The 19,828-nt window shown below is 35.2% G+C and overlaps 1 protein-coding gene and 1 pseudogene across 5 annotated transcripts in view; one reads left to right on the forward strand and one right to left on the reverse strand.

Annotated features, from left to right (window-relative positions):
- Positions 1-19,828, reverse strand: part of LOC125673640 (C2 domain-containing protein 5-like) — a 59,889-nt gene that overhangs the window by 28,218 nt on the left and 11,843 nt on the right. For 4 of the 5 annotated variants that reach the window (XM_048910287.2, XM_048910283.2, XM_048910288.2 and 1 more), the window contains 4 exons: positions 15,507-15,859; positions 15,329-15,429; positions 14,233-14,341; positions 13,915-14,029 (listed from right to left, as the gene is read on the reverse strand). In XM_048910287.2, the coding sequence (XP_048766244.1) occupies positions 13,915-14,029; positions 14,233-14,341; positions 15,329-15,429; positions 15,507-15,859 (678 nt within the window). The remainder of the gene's footprint in view (positions 1-13,914; positions 14,030-14,232; positions 14,342-15,328; positions 15,430-15,506; positions 15,860-19,828) is intronic. The other variant, XM_048910290.2, reaches the window with a different exon arrangement.
- LOC125673642 (uncharacterized) lies at positions 414-3,914 on the forward strand (annotated as a pseudogene).

Raw genomic sequence — 19,828 nt, forward strand, 5'->3', positions numbered from 1 at the left:
ACCTTTGCCCCAGGATGATGCCTTGAACAATTTTTTATCTACAACCTATCCTCATCCTTATGCATAAGTTTGGTGATAATTTGCCCAGTGGTTCTTGAGAAGAAGATTTTTTAGCAACCACTACTTTTGTTTGCATTTTCCTAATTATCTCCCCTTGTTAAAGGGTCACAACCATAGTTTTAGTACAAATGAACGCCCTTGGGCCAAGGATACCCTGTGACAAATTTGACAAAAATTGGCCAAGGGGTTCTTGAGATATAGCCCTTTTTCCAAAAAGTTGACGCACACCGCACGCCAGACATATGATTAGCTCTTTGAGCCTTCGGCTCAGAAGAGCAAATAAAAGTAGGTGAAGTGGGACTGGGACATTATATCTAAGATGACATAGGGAAGTTGTCCAGATTAAAATAAAAAGTAGGTAAAGTGGGACTTTCCACAACTGGAAATCTCCATTGTAATAAACTAGCAATGGATTCCCCCAGTTTAACACCCCAAATGTAAGTAACAAATTATTTCAAACCAATTATGAATTGAATGACATTCATTTTAAACTGAAAGCTACCATTATTTACTCTATTTTATCATAACTCCAAAGTTTCTAGTACATCATAGAGGCTGTATTTATTTTATCAGTGAAACAGGTATACAGCATATGTCAGAGTCCCTGTTTGTGGGACTCTGTCGAACAGTGGGGACCTCACAGCAGGTGGCAATGCGGCGAGATGTGACAGACATTTGGGAGATGATGAAGAACAAAGTAAAAACAAGTAACCGGAACACGGCGATGAAGAGTGGAAGTCGCAGAGAAGGATTCAGAATGAAGGGATCTGATATGGATTTTATGTATTGGTTTAACGACCAACCAGTGATCTGGGACTTATCTCAGACCCAGTTTTACAATGAACACAGACAATCCCTGATTCTCTCTGTCTCTTCTGAAAGTCCACCCGGATTTACTTTACTTCAATTACTGTCACCAAGAGAAGAAAACATAGTTATCTCAGCATTAGTCACAATGAATGGTGGACTTTACATATCTAGTTCTAAATACAGAGAGATCACATGTTCTGCTCTAGTGCCCAACTCTACAGTACATGGTCCATGTGGCAGTGGAGCTATATGGAGACTAGAATATGACACTGCTAGGTGTTTTGCTTGTGACTTTTGGCCTCCGTCTGCCTTCTCATGGATAGACAGATGTCACACATGGCCCCAGCCACAGGTTGTTAGGGACATAGTCAGAAGTGGATGTCACTTTGTAGCAATAGGTCACAAATTAGGAAATCATGAAAGCAATGAATGGAGAATTTCATTTTCTCTGGCAGAACAAAAACTTGTGTACTCAATGAACCACTGTCAATTCTTAACTTAAGGTTTGCTGAAATTGTTCTTAAAAGAAGTCATTAACAATGGATTAGGTGATGATGAGAAATTATTGTGTTCCTATCACATGAAGACAGCAGTTTTCTGGATGATTCAACAAAACACAATACCTAACTGGTGTCCACGGAATCTCCTGAAATGTTTCTGGTACTGCTTTAAACTCATCCTTAAATGGGTGCATGAGGGAGTCTGTCCTAACTTTTTCATTCCAGAAAACAACATGTTTCTCAGTAATATTCATGGTGAAGCACAAAACAGATTATTCCTTAGACTGTTTGGTTTTTATGAAAAAGGTTTAGCATCCCTGCTACACAGTCCCTCCCTCAGGTCTTATCTCATGAATGTCCTTTATAACCCCAGACTCAGTATTTGTACTGATGAACACACTCTGGTATCTGAGATCAAGTTTGATAGGGAAATGTTCAGCGAGATATATAGCAATAATGTATTACTCTCATCAGACCTCTACCTCATAAACACAATAGAACAGTTGATATTCTCACCCCTGACACAGTATCAAGTTGTCATGTTACAGGTACTTACAGCCTCCCTACTTCACAGTGCTGCTTTTACATTACAAAACATGTATAGCAACACCACTGAAAACAAGCTGATGTATATTGCTGACAAACTGTCTTGTCACATGTTGAAACTAGCAGCCAAGTTTGTGTGTATTTCTGACAGGTTGTACATTGCAATGTATCATTACAAGACACTCAGATACACAGAAGCTTTGTCTGTGATAGAGATGACAAAGGTCAACTTAGCTCAGCCATATGTGATGTATAACGGGACAGTAGACACAGAGAGGTATACCGAGGCTGTAGGGGGACAGTCCTGGTCTACAAAGTTAAGACATGCTGTAACAAGTAATATCATGTTAAACAACAGAATCATTTATATCAATGAATTAATGACAGAGCAGAGTGTTTCTCTACACAACAATGTCCATCAAATGATTATCCCGCCCCTAGTTCTGCTACACATGCTGGAGTTCTTGTGTTACAGACATATTGACACAATGAGAGCACGAGCAGCTCTTAATAATTTACAGGTCCTAGTTCACCATGATCAGGGGCTGTATGTACCAAAGCTACTAAGAGACATATCATGGCAGATCCTGGGTATCTGTCAACAGATCTCAGGGAACCTCCAGGCTGCTCTATATTCCTACCAACAATCACTCAGACAAAATCCATTCCATAAAATACAAAGTGCTACACTAATGAGAATACATGAACTCCGATAAATATAGTATTGTACACTAATGTGGCTTTAACTAATGAATTACTGCTGGTGACACTTCAACTGTCAATTTAAAAGTTAAATGTGAGGACTTCAAATATTTGTGTTATAAGCTATTTGATATGGATTAGATAAGTTGTTAGATTATTTTATCTATGCCTAATCAGTTCATCAGTACACATGAAATTCAAATATCAGTCTGGATTTTTACATCTAAAATCCTAAATTTTTACTACACCACACTATACATGGTCATATCTTAGTAATTAAATTAAACATAAATTATTAAATATTTTTCCATCAGTATATGTGAAACCTGAACTGGATTTTTATATCCAAATTCCAAAAGTTACATTAAAATACTTTGTTATAGTTATGTTAAATATTTTAAAAACAATTTTGCAAAGGAACATGAATTTCAAAACATAGATGCTGGAATCAGAAAGAAACCCAAGAAATATTAAAACAAATTATTATGAAATACTTTATGCTTCCAACCCATAGTGGCTTTACATACATATCTATGGTGCATTATAGTTATGTATACTGTTCAATCAAAGTTATATGTACAAGTCAATATTGTATACAGGACAATAATTATGGAAAATATAATGTACAACTTGTTGTAAACTTCTTTTCTTTTTTTTTTAAATTTCCTTCTTTATAAGCTGTCTTGCTGTTATGCTCTCTGGGCCCAAAATTAGAATAAACTTAACTTATCTCAATTATCTTGTACATCCTGGAACAAACAATGTTTCTGCTATATACTCCGGTATTATAAATAAAAATTCATCATATCTGTTGTGTTATTTCTCTCTGTTGATACTCTACATGTCAAGCCTCTCGACTTACATGAAATAACTCTGAGAAGTTTGAAATGAGAAATAGAGAGATATTTCATTGCAATTAAAAACAAGATGTGTTTGTGAAACACAAATGCCCCAGATAATGGCCAATTCCAAAGATGGCCAATGTCACAAGGGCAAATATCTTGGTACCAGTAGAGAGATCTTGTCACAAGAAATGCTCATGTGCAAATTATGAGCTCTAATAAATATAAATTTACCATTTAGAAGTTACAACCAATGTCAATTTTTTAAAAGTAGGTCAAACTCCAAGGTCAAGGTCACAGGGTCAAACATTTTGGTACCCACGGAAAGGTCTTGTCACATGAAATACTCATGTGAAATATCAAAACTCTAGCCTTACTGTTCAAAAGTGATTAGCAAGGTGAAAGTTTTAGACAAATGACAGACAGGACAAAAAACAATATGCCCCCCCCCCCCCCCCCCCCCCCCCCCCCCCATTTCAATGCACATACGTGCCTATATGTCAAATTTATTTGACTATTATTTCTGATTATTTTATGCCTATATTTATGAAAGACCTCAATAAATGCATTTACTCCTTTCCCCATTTGAAACTTTTGTATTGTTTGTCTCTAATATAAAGATGAAATATTTCTCGTACATTTCTGCCCCACATGATATACATATAGTTCAGTACTGAAACAATAAACAGTTTTTAATCCGCATCAAAAATATACAAATATTGCACAATCTAATGTAAATTCATGGTCACACTATTTACTTTGTACGTACGTACATTCTGGGATTATTTCCTCGGGTCAGTATACGATATATGTATTTGCAGTAAAGTGAATTACACAAAATCTACGTGGGAATAAACCTTTTATACTATTTAGAAGCGTTCAGGTGTCAACACAAGGTACCTGTTCTACCCATGTTGGTTGTTTAATGCATTTATCTTCACCCTTTCGGGGATGTTTTTCAATTGCGTGTAATCCAAACCACCACGCTCGCAAACTTTGAAGTCCTATATGTACACCTGTAAATTCTTGGTGCTAATTACTAGACCATCTTTATTTCACATGCTTCGTTTATACTCTTGTATTAAGAAATTAAATACTATGCATCTTAAGTCAAGCAAGAGATGTTTGTGAAACACATATGCCCCCCTTGGTGCAAAATTGAAAAGGGTTATACACACACACACACACATCATTTAAATGAGTGTAGTATCATCAATTCAAAATATTGAGCAGACAATATCTTCCTATGTCAAGAGTGGATTGACCATGTGACCTCAAAATCAATAGGGGTCATCAACTCCTGAAGATGTACCAGTGTACCAAGTTTGATGTCTGTCAAGCAAAGGGTTCTCAAGATATTGAGCAGACAGTATATTCCTATGTCCAGTTTGACCCTTGACCATGTGACCTCAAATTCAATAGGGGTCATCTTCTCCTGAAGATGTACCAGTGTACCAAGCAATGGATTCTCGAGACATTGAGTGGTCAATATATTCCTATGTCCAGTTTGACCCTTGACCTTTGACCATGTGACCTCAAAATCAATAGGGGTCATCTTCTCCTGAAGATGTACCAGTGTACCAAGTTTGATGTCTGTCAAGCAAAGGGTTCTCAAGATATTGAGCAGACAGTATATTCCTATGTCCAGTTTGACCCTTGACCATGTGACCTCAAATTCAATAGGGGTCATCTTCTCCTGAAGATGTACCAGTGTACCAAGTTCGATGTCTGTCAAGCAAAGGGTTCTCAAGATATTGAGCGGACAGTATATTCCTATGTCCAGTTTGACTCTTGACCTTTGTCCATGTGACCTCAAAATAAATAGGGGTCATCTTCTTCTAAAGATATACCAGTGTACCAAGTTTGATGTCTGTCAAGCAATGGATTCTCGAGACATTGAGTGGTCAATATATTCCTATGTCCAGTTTGACCCTTGACCTTTGACCATGTGACCTCAAAATCAATAGGGGTCATCTACTCCTTAAGATGTACCAGTGTACCAAGTCTGATGTCTGTCAAGCAAAGGGTTCTCAAGATATTGAGTGGACAGTATATTCCTATGTCCAGAGTAGATTGACCTTTGACCTTTAACCTTTTGACTTGAAAAACAATAGGGGTCCTCTTCTTTCCATAACCAACCCACATATGAAATATCATTACGATCAAGTGAATGATTCTCAAGATATTGAGCGGACAACATGTGGTCTACCAACCGACCGACCGACAGATGCAAACCAATATGAAGGGGGGGGGGGGGGGGGGGTGGGGGCATATAATATATATTGTATACCGAGATGACGCACCGGTATTCATGATTTATGAAAACATTAAGAATTCTAAATATTATACAATATGTCTCTATTTTTCATGCATACATGGATCTGTTTATGTAATACTATAGACAATGCACATTTGAAATTTTCTTTCGTATGTGCATGATTGCTATGTGCCATGATGTGAAATTTACAATCATTTTCATGAGAAACATACATCCAGTACTTGTACAAAAAATAACAAACAGATCGATGTATCCATATATATATATTATCTTGGTACCTAATTATAAATTAAGTACAATCCATGGGGAAAATCCGAAATATACCGAATGAATAGACCATTTTGCGTTCACCGTGCGCTCACCGTTCACCGTTCGCTCTGCGTGCGTTCACCGTTTGCTCACCATGCATTCACAGTTTGCTCACCATTCGCTCACCGCGCATTCACCATTCAAATGGGAAAGAACATTTCAGGGACTATACATGTACTTCATACAAAATTTCAAAAGAATTTGGATGGTAGTTAATATCAAGAAGTTAAAAATGTTCTATTGTTAACACATTTAATCACTGTTCAAAGAAGATGTACGTTTTTTAAAGTGTTTTACACATACATAGTTTGGCCCCACCCTGGAATCAAAACCTCTCCCCCAGGGATCATGAAATTCACAATTTTGGTAGAAATCTTCCTACTCTACACCACTATGCATTTAGTGTTTCTTACACATATACGGTTGAATAGAAGATTTTTGAAAATTATTCAATTTTTGGCAGTTTTTAACCCGCCCGGCCCAGGGTGCAGGAGTCCTGAAATTTACAATTTATGTCTCCTTGTTTCAAAGATTCTTCATACTAAATCTGAAAAGAATTGGAATGATGGTTATCAAGACAAAGTTAAAAATGTTTAAGTGTTAACACATTTAATCACTGACCATTTTGGCCCAACCCCAATACCAAAACCCCTACAACTGAGATCATGAAATTTACATCTTTAGTAAAGGGCTTCCAGCTCATTCAAAATATCCATTTATTTTCAATTTAGTATCAATAGTAATAAAGAAGATGCTTTTTTAAAAATGTTTTACATAAATAGTATATACCATAGTTTGGCCCTGCCCTGGAGTCAGACCCTCTACCCTGGGGATCAGGAAAAATTTTGGTAGAGGCCTTCCTTCTCTACATCACTATGCATTTAGTTAAACGTGCAGTTGTAGAGAAAAGGATTTTTGAAAATTTTCACAGTCCTGAATTTACAATTTATGCCCACCCCATTGTCCCAAAGATGCTTCATACCAACTTTGAAAAGAATTGGAAAAGTAGTTACCAGGAAGAAATTGAAAATGTTCAAATGTTAACGGACATGTTTATTCAGGTGACCTAAGAACACGTGTTATAAATAAAGTATGAAATTCCACAATTCCAAACAACTACTACTGTCAATTTCAATCAAAAGAAGTAACTAATTTAGGCCTAGTCCTTCAGATTCATTTTACTTATTTTAATCAATTATAAATAATTAAATCTAATATCATTTGGATACATAGGAAATAAATTCGTTATCCGGGTCCAATCCAGACTGTAAGAGGACTTCCCCTGGGTTAATGATCTGCGGACACAGGGTGTATGGAATACAGCCCGGGGTAAATCACCAATACACTGCTGATTGGTCTTGGATAATTATCATTACACCTTGCTTCTATATGGTATTTCAAGTCACCTCTAACCACTCCAATGACAAAGTAATTACTTTTTTCTGTGACATTTCCTTTTTATCAATTATTTTGTAAAAAGCATACACTAAATTAGTTTGAAAGATGAAATACTGTGTACCTGGAAATGTTCCCCTCAAATATTTTCATCAAGATCAACTAATAAAAAAATTTCACATTATAAAATCTACATATCAAAATTCACTTGAAAATTAAGGATAGGGCAAAATGGGTGAAACAACACTGGGGAGAATTTGCTGGTAAGCTTGAGAGCTTGAGCAAGTTCATGTTTCAGAGAAAGTGTGAATGTCTTTAATGGCATTGAAATAAAGAATAAGCAGATTTATTTTATATATACACTGCATATCAAAGAGAAAGTGAGCAAGCTCACATACTCCACATCCCCACGATGAATGACAATGCTACACACGATGAATGACAATGCTACACACAATGAATGACAATGCTACCCATAATGAATGGCAATGCTATGCACGAAATACAATTCTTATGCCTTTCCCTATATACTGTACTATTTTCATGCAAGTAAATAGTGGAAAGTGTTGATATTTTGGACAGTATGCTATGTATTTCAGAAATGCTCACAGATATAATCACAGAACCTTAAGGCATATTGTATATCAGATGATTTCACAAACATTCCAGATTCTGTTCTCGGGTTTCATCGGAAATTTTCCCTGCCATTTATGCCACATATCAACACTGAAACAAAATCAGGTAGAAAGTTGTGACCTCAGACAATGGTGTTGTTATTTCAGACACATGGTGTTATAACTTAATTAAGAGAGTTTGAAAATTTGGTTGCTGACTTTTATTTTGTGGTTCAATGGCTTTTTATGCTTTCGTTTTTTCACATAAATGGTGATTTACTTTTTCGTAGTGGTTTTGGTTTTGTTTATTGTTGTTTTTTTTTAAATTATATATGTAACTTTTACCAGAAAACTAGGTCAATTAATCAACAACCTGGATGCTGGGTCTTTTACAGCAATGTTAGTAAAGGTCATGTATTTCAATCAACCAATCAGAGCTGGGTTTTACATGCACATATAATTAGGTGTTTTCTATTTTGTAAATATATCAAGTTCAAGAATAAGTTTAAATTTAGAACAAACAACAATTGAAATATAAGATATAAAGATATCATGCTTTTTATGGATTGTCCGAAATATCACAACCAAAATATCAACACTTTTCCCTAGATAACTTGACAAGTCATATGAAATGTAAATTGTGTAAAATATTAGTCTAAGAATAGAAACATTTTAATCACATATTGCTCGCTTGCAAACTGGTTTCCTGAAAGTAGCACCAAAAAGTATATTTTGGCCAAGCTTCTATATTCAAAAGGGGCATAATTCTCAGATAAAAAAAATCAATAAATATGTCCATATTAAAGCTGTATGGTCCGAATGACAATATTATTTTCCATCTCGTAAAAACGCTATTAAATCATCGCACATATGTAGTTATGAGGCTGTATGACATATCATACATTATTTCACCTGTTTTAACCCAAATTATTTGATTTTAAATCGATGTTTACAAATAACCGCGTCAGACTGCCAGTTCAAGTGACAGTCACTTGACCAGTTCAAACTTTCAGATCATCGGTGGTCTTATCTGTGTAAAGCTGTGTATTTTGTTACAACAGTACCGTGTCACAAGTTTAATAGAAATAAAAATATCAAATACCTCTTATTAATTCGTTGTTTTACGCTCTTTCAGCCTTAAAACTAGACAGTTGCATGTGAGTTAATACATGTACATCATGTTGGGATTCCCCTGACGCGCGTGGGTCTATTTATAGACGTCTATTATGGGATGATTTATATATGTACCACACATATTTACTTTCTAAATAATATCCTCGCTGTTTTCTTTTACATGCAGATGTTTTCAAGCATGTAATTAAGGGAAAGTTAATAACTTTATAAAGTAATTAATCTGCTTTAAAGCAATAATGTACAACAAAAAAATACATGAACATCGGGTCATACAGCTTTAAAGACAAATTTAGATAAAATTCTATTCAGTGTTTCAGAGGAGTCAGTTTCAGTAGTACATGTATATTTAATTTTGCTTCCAATAATTTCTTCTAGATGCTTCTAAGTTGAAAAAGGGCATCACTCGCAGAAGTATCGAATCAGAATTTCCTGTGAACATGTACATCTACACAGCATGCAGGTCTTTATCAACTACATGCTTTCATGAAATTCTGTTGAGCAGTTTCAGAGGACTTGCTCTGACTGGTTTCAGAGGACTTGCTCTGACAAGAACAGGACTGACTGACTGACCGATGGGTGGACAGGTCAAAAACATTATACCCTCACAACTCCTTGTATGGGGTATAAATAGTTTGTTGGTTTACCCTCGCACAGCATGACATCTCAGAATGTCCTGTAATCAATGGTAATTTGTATTTACCCTAAGAAGGTAAGACATCATGGGGCTATAAAGAATGTCAAAATTTCTTTGTGGTTTTATCATACAGTGGTTTGTTATTGTATCACAATAAAAAAAAGTCTGGTGAATTATTCATAATAATGTACATTCCCTCAAAGACGCACTGATGTTTCCTTATAAAAATAAGATTCATAAACATCCTATTTGTGAAATATAAAAATAAGATTCATAATTAAAACATCCTATTTGTGAAATTTTCCGTTTAGACAAACCAGTAGGCGCTGACACAATAAGTAAATGTTTTCCAGATTTGAGCTTGTTAAAAAAGGTTATAGCGTTTTGAAAATCTAAATGTGGGTCTTCTTCCAAAATTAGATGAATTGAAATTAATTCTGCAACATGAACGATTTTTTGATGTGTTGGCTTGTTGGGACTGTGTGAGTCATTTTTAAATTATCAACTTAGTGATTCTGATTTGCAGATTTCAAAGAAAAGATAGGCAACATAAGGCAGGTAGTGGATTAACTATTTACATTTCAAATCATCTGCCCTATACACATAGAAAGGATTTGGTAATCAGCAACATTGAGACAATACCTTAAGAAATCAATATCAAAAATGCAAAATCTGTTTTCCATTGTTCTGCATTATATCACCCACCATATGCAACCTCCTGCTGGGCAGAGGAATTGGGACAAAGATAAACTGTGGATCCTGCTGTCATGACCAAGAAACCATACTTACAGGTGACTTTAATGTTGATCTGTTAAAAGGACACCCCCCCCCCCCCCCCCCCCCTTCTATCCTGGACATCTGCACAAGAAGAATTTGGACTAATTCAATTAACACATCTACACACCTACTGGTACAGTGTACTAGAATTACTAACATCTCATTTACTCCTTATTGATCATTTCTACACTACCTATTTGTGAAATTCAGGTACCCCCCACCCCCCAATAGCTATGTCAGACCATTATCCTGTTTGTGTAATACACAGATCTGACAGCATGTAGGGTAAGGGAAAACATACTGAAATTCAATACTGTGACTTTAATGAAAACGAATTTATCTCCGACTTGTGAAGTGCCAATATCAATACACTCACAAATTTACACAATCCTGTTGACATATTAGAAAACTTTTACAATATGTTTAATACTATTCTCAATAGGCATGCTAAAGTAAAAATCAAGCAAACGAGTAAATACTGAATCTCATTCAAAATGGATGACATAAGAAATTAATGATGCCACACAATTTAAATAGACATCATCAATACGGAGACTTTAAAAACTTTCGACATTGGAGAAATAAGTTACTCTTTTGATTAATAATGCAAAATCTACTTATTACAAATCAGCAATTGAGGAGAGTTCTAATCCTAAAGAAAAGTGGAGCTATCTCAACCATTGAGGAGAGTTCTAATCCTAAAGAAATGTGGAGCTATCTCAACCATTGAGGAGAGTTCTAACCTAAAGAAATGTGGAGCTATCTCAACCATTGAGGAGAGTTTTAATCCTAAAGAAATGTGGCGCTCAACCATTGAGAAGAGTTTTAATCCGAAACAAAATCCTAAAGAAATGTGGAGCTATCTCAACCATTTAGCCTCCAAGTCTAATAAGGTTTCTCTCACTCATATTAAAGACAATGGTTCAAATATTGACAATATACAGGATATGGTGAACATTTTTTATAAACACTTTATAAAACATTCCAAAAAGGATATGGAAATGAGCAATATTGAGACAATATGATTAGAAATCAATTTTAAAAATACAAAACCTGTTTTCTATTGTTGCACATACCACTCACCATCTGCACCCTCCTGCTGTGTGGAGTACCTAGGGAGGGAGATAAACTGTGCCACCTGTTGTGATGACCAAGAAACAGGTGACTTTAATGTTGATCTGTTAAAAGACCCCCCCCCCCCTATCCTGGACATCTGCACTAGAAGAATTAGGACTAAGTTGATTGATTTAACACACCTACAAGATTTACTAACACCTCATGTATCCTTATTGATCATTTAGCACACAACAGTACTATTTCTGGGTTCACAAGATGGGTTCAGAAAAACAATAGGAACTCCTAGCACAGGTTAATAGTTATGCAAATCATTTAGGTCAATCACATGTATTCCTGCACTACATAAACAAAACAATATGACATCCTCTGGACTTGGTGACTGTTAGAATTGATGGTAAAGGGCATACAATTGTAACCAAAGTTGTTTAGAGAGGACTTTGTGTTTTATATAAAGTGAAAATAAGTGGCACTGACTTTGAAAAAAAAAATTCAAGTGACTGTAGGCTAAATTAATTCCCCAAACAATGACAACATGAACAAGATTTGTTTGTGAAACACAAATGCCCCCAATAATGGCCAATTCCAAAGATGACCAAGGTCACAAGGATAAATATCTTGGTACCAGTAGAAAGATCTTGTCACAAGAAATGCTCATGTGCAATATGAAAGCTCCAATATTTACCATTTAGAAGTTATGACCAATGTCAATTTTTTAAAAGTAGGTCAAATGTCAAGGTCAAAAGCTTTAGTACTCATGGAAAGGTCTTGTCACAAGAAATACTCATGTGAAATATCAAAGTTCTAGCACTTACTGTTCAAAAGTTATTAGCAAGGTTAAAGTTTTCAAAAAGTAGGTCAAACTCCAAGGTCACATGATCAAAAATGTTGGTACCCACGGAAAGGTCTTGTCATAAGGAATACTCATGTGAAATATCAAAGCTCTAGTACTTACTGTTCAAAAGTTATTAGCAAGGTTAAAGTTTCAGACAATGTGACAGAATGACAGAAAGGACAAAAACAATATGCCCCCCAATCTTCAATCTCGGGGGCATAAAAACATTAAATTGTGTGTGCAATCTGACAGACATGAAATTGTCAACATTCTGGTTTTACTAACAAACGTTATCCAAGTCTACCATAATTATTCCTGTTTCATTTGTTGTAATATAATGATGTCAAAATTCAGGTACCCCCCACCCCCCAATAGCTATGTCAGACCATTATCCTGTTTGTGTAATACACAGATCTGACAGCATGTAGGGTAAGGGAAAACATACTGAAATTCAATACCGTGACTTAAAAAACTTTAATGAAAATGAATTTATCTCCGACTTGCGAAGTGCCAATTTCAATACACTCACAAATTTACACAATCCTTATGACATATTAGAAAACTTTTACAATATGTTTAATACTATTCTCAATAGGCATGCTAAAGTAAAAATTAAACGAGTAAATACTGAATGTTGTCCAAAATGGATGACACAAGAAATTAATGATGCCAGACAATTAAGTGTCAAACATACATGGGACAGGGGGAAGGCAACTGAAAATTAGGATGACCAACCATAGAAGTGATTTTGTTACACTCCTATCCACCTATAGAGGCAAATAATGAAGCCTTATAGGCACCTATAGAAGCAAATTGATTTATTCGAAAAGTAGAATTTAAAATATTCCCAAATCAGAATTTTTTCCCATCATACAGTACAAAATACTTTTTCATCTTGATATCAACTTTATTTCAGTATTCAATACCTGTAATTCCCTTTCAAGCAGAATTTACAGAGTGCCAATATTGCCTCTGTCAAACAGGTGTTGTTCTGATCACTTTCTCACAGATTACCTTGGTATACAGTTTGGTAAAATAACCAACAATAGAAGCAATTTTCGTGCAAAAGTCACCCACCATAGAATCAGTATTCCATCAGTGTGAACTTTCCATTGAGTTTAAAAAAAACTGCCTTCCCCTGTTACCCCATGTTTTAATGGAACAGCCCTTACTTAATTTATTAACTAAATTACAAAATAATAGCTTTAATCCAGACATGTTAAAAATATTCACAAAATCCGAACCTGGTGAGAAACATGTGTTTAGTATGTACTATTCAATTAATTTAATGATTATTAATTTATACCTTGACATAAGGCTTGTACTAATCAGGCTACCTTCTCTAAATAAAGCATTATTTCTATTATTATTGTCTTATAATACAGTGGTTTGTTATTCCCTTACCATATAGTGGTTTTTTCCGTGTACCCTAATACCGCGTGACATCCCATGGATCGGCAGTGAGTCCTTATCTCGGTTCTGATCTCAGTCCACCAAGCATCTCGAGTTTCTGGTTCCTCTGTAAAATACACATTGATAACAATATACTTGAGATGATGAAATATCACTCATCACAGCTTCTGCTGTGGACGAACATTTTATAAACTTAGTAAGATAAAACTTTCAAGATAAATTTCATTACTATCATATTTTGATAACAAAATGTCGGAAGTTTTGAGCCCCCATATTTAATATGAAAGGCAGAAAGATGTGACCACAGACCTGGGTTATGAATTTTGTCCAGCAGTTTGACTGATTTGGCCGACACCACACCTCCAAGGTGTACAATGAAACCAAAAGGGAATGAGGTCATAGTGAAGAATGGGTACTCCTGTAAAAACCATGTTTTGAGACATCAATCACTTCACATTGTCAGTACTTGCCATTGAATAACAATTTTTGTTGTCTCAGTTACAAAATGAAATCATCAACAGGTACAGCTTACCATCCTATAAAGCAAATCATGACTTCCCACAAAACTGTGTAGCCACAAAACAATAGTTTTTAAGAAATGCACGACAATATTTAGAATGCCTGTATGCTAACTTTCCAGTTCTACCTTGTACAATATGTCTCTCTCTTGGCAACTTACAGGTATTCAACATATTCAAAAATGGCCAAGGAATGTCTACATAGTTATAATAACATTTTCCAAAACAATGCTAGCAAATAATCAACTTGCACAATTTTGCAATTTCAGTAATCCTCCTAATTTTCAACTTGCAAATTGGTTTCAACTGCATTTCATAAATACACACAATACAGCATAATTATAGTACATTTTGAGCTCTGCATTGAAATCTTGGCATGAGGTTTATGCTGAGCTGACGATTTACAATTTGCTGTATTCTGAGCGAGTATAATTATAAAAATGAGCTATACATGCTGTGATCTTACCTTGAGCTCTGGAATGAGTTGCTGGGCTGATGACTTACTACATAAAATATTCTGATCAAGTACCATATAAGCATAATTTTTAGCGAGGATTTACTAGCCAGGGTGATAAGATTGCTAAAATCAAATATTGCTAACAATTTATTCCATATCGGAGGTATTAGCGATCTTTCCTGGAATTATAAAGTCGCTAAAAGTAGTGCTCGCTAAATATATATACCCATTTTTATGGGGAAATCAAAAATAAGAATTTAAAATGTGAATTTGTTTTTCGCTAAAAATTCCACTTATATGGTATTATAAAATGAGCTTTACACTGCTGTGAAATTGAGCTCTATACTGGAATATTGTGCTGATATCTTACTGTGTGTAGAATTCTGAATGAATATTAAACAATCAGCTGAACACGGCTGTGAAGTCTTACCATCAGCTCTATACTGGGTTGCTGAGCAGACAGCTTAGGCATTGTTTTACCACTGCATCCTACACCACTGCCACTACCACTGCTCTCAGTTAGACTGCTTCCTGAAAACCAGTAAATCTGCTAATTCCAAACTCCATATTGTATACAGAACGTGCCCGACTAAAAGTACAGGACATACCTTTAGGAGGAGTGGTACTACTAACGTCGGAATCGGAGGACCGTCGCACCTGTGCCTGGGGAGAGGTTACCTTTACAGGTGATGTGGCACACCTAATTAACATGGAAGGTGGGGAAGAGGGCATAGCCGAATCCTCAGGGAGAGGGGAACTGAAAGGAAAACTGAATGCTGATTGGGTGCTAACTAGAGGCGGGGCAGAGGGGGGAGGAGAGATGGAGACCACTCTCTTGACAGGGGTGTGGGGAGGGGTCATTGTTAAATGGTGATGTGAGCGAGATATCAGGGAAGGGACAAAGGTGGGTGGAGTTTGAAGATGATTGAAGTAGAAATGGGAGTTCACAGCATGCCTCAAACTGAAAAAGACAGAAAAAGAAAACAACACTCACTGCAAGCTCACCATGCTCAAATAGATGTACATGCAACAATTTGTTAGAGGAGAAACAAGAAAGAAATATACAATCCTGAAGTTTCCTCAGCAAACATTTTAATAGAAATCCATCATTATTCTTTTACATTAGTAAATAATCAAAAATCTGCATGCTAAAATAATGCCAATATTCCAAACATTATATAAATATGTTAGAATTCTATAGACTCAGTAAAATATATAATTATGTTTAGTGAGTAAGTATTTGTATGTAAAAGGTAAAAAAAATATTTAAAAGTCCTCAACCATTGCCTACAAAGTGTATTTGTAAGAAAATTATGTTGTTGATAAATTGTGGATTAAACAATTTATATTTTTAAATGTAATGAAAATATTCCTTTTATTGTGCATTGTTTAAATTGATGTACAAGTACGTAAAATCTCCCTTCAGATCATGTAATTAAGATGAACACTGCTCAACAAAGTTAGACAACTCAATTGATCATATTTGAATTAGGTGAGAAACATTAGTATTTGCAAAAACATTGTATGAGTAAAATATCATATTCCCATGATGTACTCAGTCCATAAAAAGAATCTAACTAAATGTTTCGAAAAAAAAATTCATTTTATACATGTTTTCTCATAAAATCAGATAAATGTGTCCGAAACAAGGGTACCTGTAAAGTGCGAAACGAAATCGAAACGAAATCTACCGAAACGAAACGAAATCTACCGAAACGAAACTCACCGAAACGAAACAAAACCTACCGAAACGAAACAGATTGTATAACCGAACTCTTAATTATAATAATTAAAAATGGTATCTTAGGCCCCTGTGAAAGTTACCACACATAAATGAAATTCGCCTCCCCTTTGATGTAGGCATTCGGCTTGACTAATACAAAGTTTTTAAAGTTGGAAGGGGGGGTGAGTAAGCACAAAGTACATATCCGAAGTTGATTAAATACCATGTGCAATTAGTTTCGGATCCATAAATTTCAGAACGGAGGGTTACAATTTCAGAGGTCTAGGGAAACACACTAAACGAGGGGTGGGATCGCCGGCGTTGGATCCGCCTTTCGGTATAGATACATTATTTGAAGAAGCTGGTGTCTGAGAAAGTTGAAAGCAGGAAGAGCTCTTAACCCCATATTTTATCTCTAACTGCTGAGGTACGAGTGCTTTCAATAATAGAAAAACATCAAATAGTAATATACCATTTATATGAATGCAATTCTGTAAGATATATATACATGTATTATTAAAAATTATTATTGATATGTAGTGAGTCTAAAGATAACTCTATACATTTAGGATGTTGCTAAAACGGGAAATTGAAAACGGGACGGAAAATGGAAATGTTTTATGCAATAATATCAGGAGGATGTGAGCATTTTGTAAAATCAAAAGGCTTATGAACAAGGGAAGCAGAAATTACAAAGAGAAAGGGAGGACATACTCAGAACCCACCGTTTGATATACATGTACTACATACAAATACACAATATCCACATGTATACATAGATTTGTCTTTAGAGTAAAACAAATACTGAAACATGTATTATGCCCAAAGGTGGATCCAACGCCGGTGACCCCACCCTCGTTTAGTGTGTTTCCCCAGACCTCTGACTTTTGAGACTGTAACCCTCCGTTCTGAAATTTATGGACCAAAACTAAATACACATGATATTCAATCAACTTAGGATATGTACTTTGTGCTTACTCACCCCACTTCCAACTTTTAAAACTTTGTATCAGTCAAGCCGAAAGCCTACATCAAAGGGGAGGTGAATTTTATTCATATGTGACAACTTTCACAGGGGCCTAAGATCATTTTTAATTATTATAATTAAAAGAGTTCGATTATACAATCCGTTTCGTTTCGGTAGGCTTCCTTTCGGTAGGTTTCATTTCGTTTCGGTGGGTTTCGTTTCGTTTCGGTGGGTTTCATTTCGTTTCGGTGGGTTTTGTTTCGTTTCGGTAGATTTCGTTTCGTTTCGGTTTGATTTCGTTTCGATTTCGTTTCGCATTTTACAGGTACCCCCGAAACAACAGTGAAAACAAAGTTTTAAGTAATAAATTTTCTAATACATAATGTATTACTGATTAGATTTTAAATTAAGTCACAATGTATGAAAAGATGCTGAAAAATTATCGAAAGGGTATCCATTTCCTATAGTTTCTGTGAATTTCAGACTTTGTACTACGATTTTACCAAGTACAAGGAAAATTCTTTGCCACTCTCCTACCCACCCATAACTAGGACATTCTATATGATAAAATTCTTATATTTGTATATATTTTCTATCATCCCTTATATTTATTTAACATATATTTTTATACATCTCTCAAACATACAACCTATGATTTATTGTCTAAAATTGGAATTCAAGTGACCTCCTTTTTCAAACCATCAACATATTAATTCAGCAATGTACCAGGTCGTAGCATTTGCTTGATTCAGTGGTGCTCAAGAATCATAAGATTTTTTTTCTTAGCTTAATTATCACAATTTCATTACACAAGTCTTTTGAATGGCATATTTAGTATTGTACAGGTCAATCAGTAGGAATTCAATATACATGAATTATCTCCCTTTGCTGAGCATTGATTCACTTTTTAAAGTCGAAGACACTTTTCTTCATAGAAAATAATGCTGCAATGTTTCTTTTGGAATCTAAGAATTTATTCCTGACGACAAAATGTCTTTTGAATAAGAATTGATATACACAAGTGGAATTATAAGTTTACAGAGGAAAGAAAAAAAATGCACTACTATGTTAAAACTAATATTTTAAAAAAGTAATAGTTTTGGAAGAATACAAAATTCTGCCTGGGTACAGAATTAATATATTCTAACATTCAGGTACTATTCTAACACACACTGAATAAAACACAAGACAACATCAAATTTGTACCAACAACTTTCTGTGCATGAAAATAAGATTTCAAATATACATGTATTTCACTTTACAATAGCATGTCGTTTAGTAATCACAAATCATGATCATGCAACTGTTGCTCAATGTGAGAAACCGTTCATGTGACACATAGTCACAAATTACCCTCAACTGTCTGTAAGCAGAGGAGGTGGTGATGTTAATTAACCCATGGCATGTGGTTAGTTCATATGTGTGTGTGGTGGTGGTGGTGTTGGTGGGAGTGTTAATATTGTTCTAATCTATCTGTTACAAAGACATATGATATTACCTGGAACACACATATAAAACGACACAAAAATTCTCTGGTGTTTCAACCCATTCCATATATTATCAAATTTGTACTTACACTTATAAATATTGCACATCTAAAGTACACTAAATGTACTACACTAATATGAATATAAACACTTCATAAATTACAACAGTTTAAAAAAACATATCATATACACATATCGAAAATATATAATTCTTGAGTTTTCATTTGTTTACTCAATAATACCATGTATTTTGTACAGTATAAATATCATCTGACAGTCAAAGGTTAGTGGTTTGTGGTCATTTATATAGAAAACAGTCAAAATCAGTCACAAGTCTCCAATAATTGCTGGTTTTAAGGTCTTCAGAATGCCAGAAAGTGACAGTTTCATTTCAACATTCAGAACAGATGAAACGTCTCCATTTGACCTGTCACAAAATCTACACTCAGCCTTGTTATTTACACTGTACATGTAATAACACAAAGATATGACCTCTTCCAGTGACCTTGATGTATAAATGACCTTGAGTTAGGACATTCTACACGTGACCTTTTGTCTGTAAATACAAGCCTCTTGTCCCGTGTTTCTCTATTACAAAGGCATAACCTGGAAACACACAGTATCCTACACTGAAATCTGTATAGAGATGAATCATCCATTCATCTACACGTATATTCACTTGGCAGTGATCTAAATACTTTTGCAGCATGATTGTTAGGTAATATCCAATCATACACATCTCAATCGTTAAAG

This window comes from Ostrea edulis, chromosome 3 (genome assembly GCF_947568905.1).
Source record: "Ostrea edulis chromosome 3, xbOstEdul1.1, whole genome shotgun sequence".
In the NCBI taxonomy this organism is placed as follows: Eukaryota; Metazoa; Mollusca; class Bivalvia; order Ostreida; family Ostreidae; genus Ostrea; species Ostrea edulis.